Source organism: Ruditapes philippinarum, unplaced genomic scaffold, assembly GCF_026571515.1.
Source record: "Ruditapes philippinarum isolate M1 unplaced genomic scaffold, ASM2657151v2 ctg17049_1_1_1_1, whole genome shotgun sequence".
NCBI lineage: Eukaryota > Metazoa > Mollusca > Bivalvia > Venerida > Veneridae > Ruditapes > Ruditapes philippinarum.
The window spans coordinates 1-8,816 of NW_026855891.1; the positions used below are offsets into that span (position 1 = coordinate 1).

Genomic DNA, 8,816 nt, shown 5'->3' on the forward strand with positions numbered 1-8,816 from the left:
ACACTTGCATATAAAATTTAAGTTGACCCAACTATGTTTAGTGAAAAATATGTTAGTGCCATTTTCTGATATGTTATTATTTATTTATTATGTTTCAATGAAAACATACTTATTTTCTCCACCCTTTTGAATGAAGAGCAGGATTTATCATTCGGTTCTGTCCTTTGGTTTGTTACATACAATTATTGCTGTAATAGTATATATTTTATCTACATATATAGTACATATTTTCTGAATTTCAAAAATAAAACAGTTGTAGACATTCTATCTGATTTTTCATTGCAGCTAAATGTTCGCTTGTTGGATATTCGACCAACCCAAACACATACTACTATTTTCTTTCGTGGAATCACATTTCCAAGAACTTAGATAATTGGCATCAGTAATTGCCTTAAAGTCCTCTTCAATAATTTCATAAACCATGTCAGTTGATTGAAAATGGCCCTGCTCTTTGGGTCTCGTATTCCACATCATAGAAATTGTAAAGTAGATAAAAGTCTTAAACACTTATTCTCTGAAATATTTTTGCATGTTTTACCACTTTGTAAATATATACAAAAGCTAGATAATTCATGTACGTAGATTACAACGCCAAGGGCTCAGGTATTGCCATTCGTAGCAGACGTCTAAAAGAATACATTGTATAAAAATTACACAGCCTACATATTAAAAAGTCATTATGACTTATTTACCAGTATAAATTATTATTATATTTGGTAAGATTAAAAGTGAGCTGTCAGGGTCATCATTGCCCTTTTGTTATACTCTTTAGAGAGGACTCTAAATGCAAAGTTTGATTTGGTGTGGAAGCACATCATCTAATTTTTAAAAATTTCTGCTGAAAGAAAAAATGAAATTACTTTCATCAGAGAAAAAAGAAAACAGTTTAAAACAGATCAGACATTTTACATGAAAACACAAACCTGAGCTCTGCACATTGAATTTGTACTGCAAAGTAAGTTCAATTTCCTAACATTCAAAGGTTATACAGCGGACACGATGCCAACGGACGGCCGAGTAATCTGGTACAAAACATTATACGTCGAAATATGGCGTGTTAAGGGCGTTTAAAGATATTTGTGATACAAGATTAGGATTTACATCTCGTGTTCATATTCAAACGTTTGGAAAAGTATTTAAATTAATCTCAAATTGCTTTCTTAAAGCAAATTATCAAAATATGCTTTATTTGACTCTCATTGTGACTGCTTGTTTGTAGCATAATGGACTCAGAAATAACATTGATTATTATAGACCTTTATAACCCTATAAATGTTTTTATTATCAACAGTTACGAATAATAAAAAGACATGCTTTTATACAGTGATATTTACTAAAACTTTGTAAAGATTAGTCCAAAGGGCATAGCAAATTAATGCAGTGAATTTGACAATGTTTTTAAAATTAAGTTATTCTTGTTAGACAGTGTTTAGTCAAAAGAGATTTAAAATGCGTAACAAATATTACAGCAATGACATTTTTTATAATGTTTGTAGCATTTAATAAGTTTAACTTGTTTTTGTTTTTGTCGCGGCGTCCACGGCAAATTTTATCAGGTAGGTGACTTGCAAGCATCTGTCCCTCGCTGGTTTAATTTTGAATCTCACCATATACTTTCGATTCTACGTGATTGGAAGCTATCTGTCTTGCTTACAGAATGTCAATGATTCTACACCGGTGACCGATGGTGCGCATGATATAATGCACGGGGCGGCACCTTAGATCTTCCTCCATAGGGAAAGCTTGTAAGTCACCACTACTATGTTAATGTACCGTAAAATAAAACCTTTGTTTTTCATACATCCAGGATGCAAACTTTCTGATGACGAACGATACATGTATTTGAACATGAACGGAGATGAAATCAAACCGGGTGATTATGTGAGTGCGTTTAATTAACTTAAAGATATTCTCTTACCAAGTCGATAATAAGTTTAAGACCTTTATAATTTTTGATAAAAGACATTATCATTAGAAGACTGGACAAAACGTTCGAATGTTACAATTATTTCTGTAATAAGATCAATGTACACATTTAATTCTATGTGTAATTTTATCTTCCTCTAAATTTGATGATGAAATTGTAATATGTAAACAATAACATATCAGCAATATATAACAACTGAAATTTTCTTCCAATAGTCTTAACGTTTACAATTTAGAACTCAAAATGAGAATCTTTATTTTAAACTCATAAAAAATATTTGACACGACATTTTTATTGTGTTTTTTTTTTTCTTTCTTGTAATTCGCCTTCCAGAATGAAAGGGCGGGGTGTGCTTTAATATGTCATTTTTCTAAGACATGACCCTACTGTTATTCAAAATATTCTTGTTATATTATAATGACATTTAGAACCTTAATACATAGCAATATGGAAATGTCTAAAAAGACCTTTTTATTTCTAGATCTATTTTGACAATGGTAGGTGCTGATGCTACGAATAGCTTAGATTTATGAAACTTAAACAACGACCTAAGTAAACAACAATATTAAGAATATGCATAACACTTTAATGTGTTAGTATATATTCCTAAAAATGTCGTCACAGCGTATTTGACAATTGCAATTTGACAATATTTGGCAACTGAAAACTCTGAATTTTATTGTTCTTTTAAAAATGGAAACATTTTATTAAACGTATTACTAGCACAAATATCAATATGCGCGTATTTCTAAACAAGCTGTTGCTTTGTACACAAAGACACTACAAATTGGTAATAGAGGTTTTCACTAGATCAACATTAGAATATTTTCATAAAACTTGTAACAGATATGAATGGTCTATAAAAATTATACAATTTGTTGTTTGTGTGTCGATTTCACATTTTTGTTTATTATAGTGAACCAATAAATATTTTAAGCGTTCAGTGCATACGTTTTTTAATGACATTGGGAACAATAGTTCATGAATTGAAATGGCAAGGAGTGACTCATAAAAAGTTCAATAATCACCGCCTTAGGAATGCATGTTTCAAATTTCTTAAACAAACCAAATGTTCCATAAGCAAAGTGTTGTTCTGTGTTTTGATTTTGACCATTAGCTGTGGACAGTCATAAACAAGCAGACTCATTAATGTTTTATTCTTTTATCTGTTGGAGTACAATACATACTACTGGTCAATACACGATTTTTTTATTCTGCTAATATTTTTGCGCAATGTTATAACATGTTAGTGCGACTGCAAAATAGTTCTGATTAATTAAATTATTCGAAATATGTAATCGCGGGAATAATTTGCGTTTCAACGCGAAGTAAAAAGCATTATTACGCGAATGAAGGCGTGTATTACATTATTAAGACTGATCTTTTATTTTGCTAATAAGGTAAGTGTTGATTCAAAGTAGATGACTTTTTCCTAAAAAGGTGACAGTATCTTCAATAAGTCAATTATATGAATATAAGGGATATAACTAAGTCGTAATCAGAAGATAGTATACATTAGCCAGATAATAGCTTTATCCTTTTTAAAGAATAGTTTAATATTCTCTAAGAAGTATTTATACCTTAGTAAATTGGATCTTCTTATTAAGCCATAGTCACAAGGTGATAATGAACTCCTTATTGGTTGTTATTATCTCCTCATAAGAGAAAGAGGTGTTAGACTTTGGCATAAGGGCGTTTCAGTAGATAACTGAAAAATTTTCGCACACAGTCATATCGAGAGCAGGTATTTAATTGTTCTTCCCTCTTCGCGTTATCAGGCCGATTGATAAGAATTGATACGCACGTTATTGAACTGATTTGAGAAAGCAAGTTGTTTCGCGTTTCTACGCCTTTGTTTGTAATTTTACCCTTTTTAACGGAACTACACATTTTTGCTTTGCGTTATTACATCATATGTTTCGCGCTACAATGCAATGTTAATGTTTTCATTTACATTTTACTTTAAAATATTAAGATGTTGTACGTTAGTTAAAAAAATAACAATTGCTCATATGAAACAACTTTATATAGATTTTTATCTATTTCCTATCCAGGATTTCACGTTACTCAGTACAATATTTAATGTTTAAAATCTATGAAAATAATGGTCAGCCAGTAAAGGATTACGAAAGTCAGTAAAAATACTTTGATAGGTAATCGATAATATAGCGATGAATAATCGTCATTTTTATAGGACAACAATTAAAATGTTAATGAGAACCTTGAAAGGTGCAAAAAGAAGAAATCCACGCAGAAAAGGTAAAGCGAAATCAAAATGAAAGGGGTGTGAGCCACACGGGAACCATAATAAGGCATACACATGAAACAAATTAAACAATTTTACCCATATTTGCATTAAATCAAATCAAATGTATCCCTGATTGTGTACGTTTTGAAAAACAACTTAGATCAATCAAGCATGTAACAACATTACGCCAACACTTATTTGTATAGAAGGAGATTATAAGGCATAAAGACTTTTGTGACAATTTTTCGATTTTGAACAAAAAAAAAGTTTCATATTTTTATGAAATGTTTCTTTCATATAAAAATTCAAACCACATATTTTAATTTTCTTTAATAGATTGTTATTGGGGATACATTGACGGTGGAATGTAGATTTACTGACGAGCACTCATACGATTACTACGATTTCTACGAGTATTCAGCTCTCGATTACTATGATACTTATACTAATACGATGGCTGATGAAATAACAATTTCTTGCAAGGATGATCATACAATGACAAAAATACATAAAGAATGTCCTGAAGGTATGTCAACGTCCTAAAAGTAAATACATTTATGTCGTTTGTAAGATCAGTTAGTGAGTCGGAAAAGTTATAAGGAATCTAATTTGAATTCTCTGTTATAATATGATGCAGCATTAGATTGCAACGACAATCTTTTCCGAAGGAGGAATACTTCAAGAGCAATTCTTTGCATAATATTATGCACCAGCGGATATCTCAATTCATTCATCAACATTGTTTATCCAGTATGATAGCTTCCAAATCTAAACTTCTAAGAGATTTTGCTTTTGTATTTAGAGACAAAAGATGAAAGATGTTTGACGATTGATAACGGAAATGTACAAAAATCAAACAACTACTATGTTGTATCATGTGATAAGGGATTCTCATTAGATATTATTGACCCAGAGGAAAAAAAGAGTAATTGTATTGACGGAATTTTAAAAAGTATAGTTGGAGGTCAGGAACCAAAATGTAAAGCAGGTATATTTAATGTGTATTGTTGCACAAGGTCACCTTATCATTGAACCATTTAAAGGAGAATTATTTTCTGTGTTTACAGTTTAAGGAAATAATTGCATACTATTATATATGGCATAAAGTTTTGTAAATATTCAAATTTATAAGTTCAATATACATAACCATTTTCAGCTCGATGATGTTAATATATTTGATATTTCTCTTTCTTGTTAAGCCAGCACATTAAACAAAGTTTCAATTTAAAGGTTAAAGCTTTATCGTTTAATCATTTGAACTCTAGTAGAATTTAAAATGATTAAATAATGCATTTGATTTTTTTCATCACATCGTTTTGCAGATCGTTGTCAAGTACCATATGACTATGACACACTTCTGTCAATATCTGACAGATTTCATGTTAGTCTCTCTGGAGGTTCTGTTGTCGAGGTTGGGGACTATGTTTACTTCAACTGTTCAAAGGCGATGGAGGATATGCACGAACCTGTAAATAGAAGATTCAAGTGTATAAACGGCCAGTGGATTGAGGATGAACGAGATAAATTATGGAAGTTTGGAAATAACGGGACTTTCCCGAAATGTAGAAAAAGTAAACACATTCATTGATTAAAACAATTGTTATTATTTAGCATATCTCAGGGCACAATTTTGTATTTAGCAATTTTGCGTATTGTTTTAGGCAAACATTTATTAATCTTGAGGTAGATATTGTGGAATATTGCACAGTTCGAGTGCCCAAAATATTTTGCTATCGTTCTCCATCCTAACGTGCTTGTAGAAAAAATGTATAACTACCCTCCTTAGTCTTCATTACGTTACTTTGTTTACTGACGTCACATGTTATATAATATATCTGGTAAGCATAATGCATATATCGTGTAATTGAAAATCGACCGTCCTTTACATATACCAAATGGGTGTACTATGAAGCGTGTTAAAAGTAATTAGACAGCACGTAGATAAAAAGTTCACTCATTTCTAGCTTTAAGTAGTAATAAACTTCACACAACTGCCAATGTTGATCTCTGTATAGTATATAGACTATTCGTAGATAAGTTGATAAGCAGATAACCATTAACACAACGTAATGCTAAATAGTCGTACTTATTTTTTGCACCAACTATGCTTTTTATACAAGGGTTTATCCATCGGGTTTTTTTGTTGTTGTTGTTTGTGGATGTTGTTAGTTTTTGGTTCTTAATGAAGAAATATCTTTGTTTCCCTTTAACACAATCAGCTTTATTTTTAAGCAGAAATTATGCGTACAGTATACCTTAGCTTAAATTTCGCTTAAAACCACATTGGCGATTCCGGGAGGAATGCATTAGTCTGTCATAATTGTTTTATATTTATAATTTTTCTCAAATAAAATGTAAGAAACTCTCTGGTTTCATTTAAGATTTTCAAACAAGTCGTGCAATTATCATGAAGTTCAAACAATAAAGAAAACAATAATTTAATTGATAAATGATTTCGTCTTTAATTCACGTCTACACGAATAAAACAAATAAGACACCTTTTTGATTTGCATTCGATTTGCATTTTCATTGCTTTAAGGTGTCCAATTCCTTAAAGCAATGAAAACGCACTTATCATGTTAAAATCACTTCTTTGGTTTCATTGTATCTGTTTTTGAAAGAAAGTTAAACAGAAGATATTTTTCTCTTCATATCGTAACAATGATTTTCTGTTATAGTACATTAAGACATCTCACTTTTCATGCTTCAAGTATCACAATTGTTATGAGCATTTTACCAAACTTCCATAGTTTTAAAATAGCTCAGTCTTTTCTTATCAATAACTTTACAAGCTTCTTTTGATGTCACTTGCAAGGCTGATTAAGAGCTATAAAAGACCCTATTATTTTAAGGTTCAGTACGTCAAAGATCTAGGGCAGTTAACAACGCTTCTTTATTTGGTCAGGATATATGAATTATTAATCACAATAAGAGGACACACATATACATCTAAAAATAATCATTTCTATTTATGTGCAAAAATGTTTTTTCTTTCTCATTACATATATTATAAAAACGTAATTTGATATTATTTAGCAATATGTGAACCGGAGTGTGAAAATGGTGGTGTTTGTTTGAGGGATGATGAATGTAATTGCAAGCATTTTACATCTGGAAAACATTGTGAAAACGGTAAATATAAGAAAATCTTTTTTTTTTTTTTTTTAAACAAATATATAAATCTTGACGAACACTGTATCCGGTAAATAGCTCCTATAATATAAAATATTGATACTACAACCTTAAAATATTGTTTTGAACGAATTCTTAATAATGCTATCATGTCATGTGAACTTTTTGTAATTAAACGGTCTTTTCGAGGTACGAAATGTATTTCATTCGTTTCGAAATCGTAATTTCTCAAAACAATCAACCAAGTCGATATTTTGATTAATTTATAGCTCATTTGTATAGTGTGTTAACATGGCAATGTTATTTACTTAAGTTTTTGACATGTACTTTAAACATTTAGTTCTATGTGATGATAAATGCAAAGCTAATAACGGTGAATGCGTTGGTCCTGGCAAATGTAGATGCCCGGAGGGGAAATTCGGAACTAACTGTGAACTTAGTAAGTATATATATGGAGGAAATATAGTATCAGCTAAGTTCTCTTATAGAAGCTAGTAAAAGATTAATAATGAAAGTCTAAAAGTATTAAATAAAATATTATAAAATACTTGAAAAGAGTAATAATGCGGATCAAAAGGCATAAAACGAGAAACGAATGGCGAAATAAGGCGAAAAAAAGGATAATATCGAGAAACAAGATGGGTAATAACGCGAAACAAAATGCATAATTATAACGCGTGTAATGATAAAAATCCTAGTAAACCCGAAACATTTTTATTGGTCACAACTATAATTTCTTATTTGAAAAAATGAATTTTCATTGGTGCATATTTTCTTGTTTAAGAGTCATTTCTTCATTGGTTCATTGTCTTTGATTATTTAATATTAATAAAGAAAGAGACAGAACTGTTGGATATAGAATGATTAAGGCAGACAGACACTAAACATGTAATGGTTTAAGTTTGAAGCTTTCCGCCTCAGTTTTCTGCAGTGTAATTATATTTACATATATTGTTGTTTTCAACCGGGGCTGAAATTATTGTTTTGTTATTATAAATAAGAAAAACAACTATGTTATAAAAACAGGAAAATGGACTTACTGAGTTTGTAATGTATTTGTGACCAAAAGAATAAAAAGTTTGACATGATTAATTATTATACGTAAACGGAGTATTTATACAACCGAAATGTTTTAAATGTTAAAGAATATTATGGACACGGAAACCTACCTCTCCACCCAAGTACCACCTTTAAAACCCGCACTACAAATTGACCAGATTAAAACTATGAATGAACCGTTATTACAAATTTAGTCCACAACTTAGACGTCATTATTTGCAGAAATCATTCACGTGCTAACTTACTAATAGGAGGTATGAAATAAAAGTTTCCAATCTTTTTCTCTGTGGGTAGTTTTGTCCGATACCTGAAATTATTTGAGAGAATGTTCTCAGCATGTTGATTGTTATTTCTCTCTTTTTAACGACATTATTGATCGTTTTCATGGCCTGAAAATGGATCTGGCCAATAGTAACGCATGGTTGAAAAAATGCTATTTATCATGATCAA

At 30.6% G+C, this 8,816-nt stretch overlaps 1 protein-coding gene across 1 annotated transcript; it reads left to right on the forward strand.

Annotated features, from left to right (window-relative positions):
• Positions 1–1,807: 1,807 nt before the first annotated feature.
• On the forward strand, positions 1,808–8,012 carry LOC132744725 (von Willebrand factor D and EGF domain-containing protein-like; the record flags this gene model as incomplete). The annotated part of the gene is made up of 4 exons (XM_060733505.1): positions 1,808–1,881; positions 4,512–4,701; positions 7,212–7,307; positions 7,648–8,012. Coding segments are annotated over 4 exons (515 nt in total), but the record flags the coding sequence as incomplete, so codon positions are not given.
• Positions 8,013–8,816: the final 804 nt, after the last annotated feature.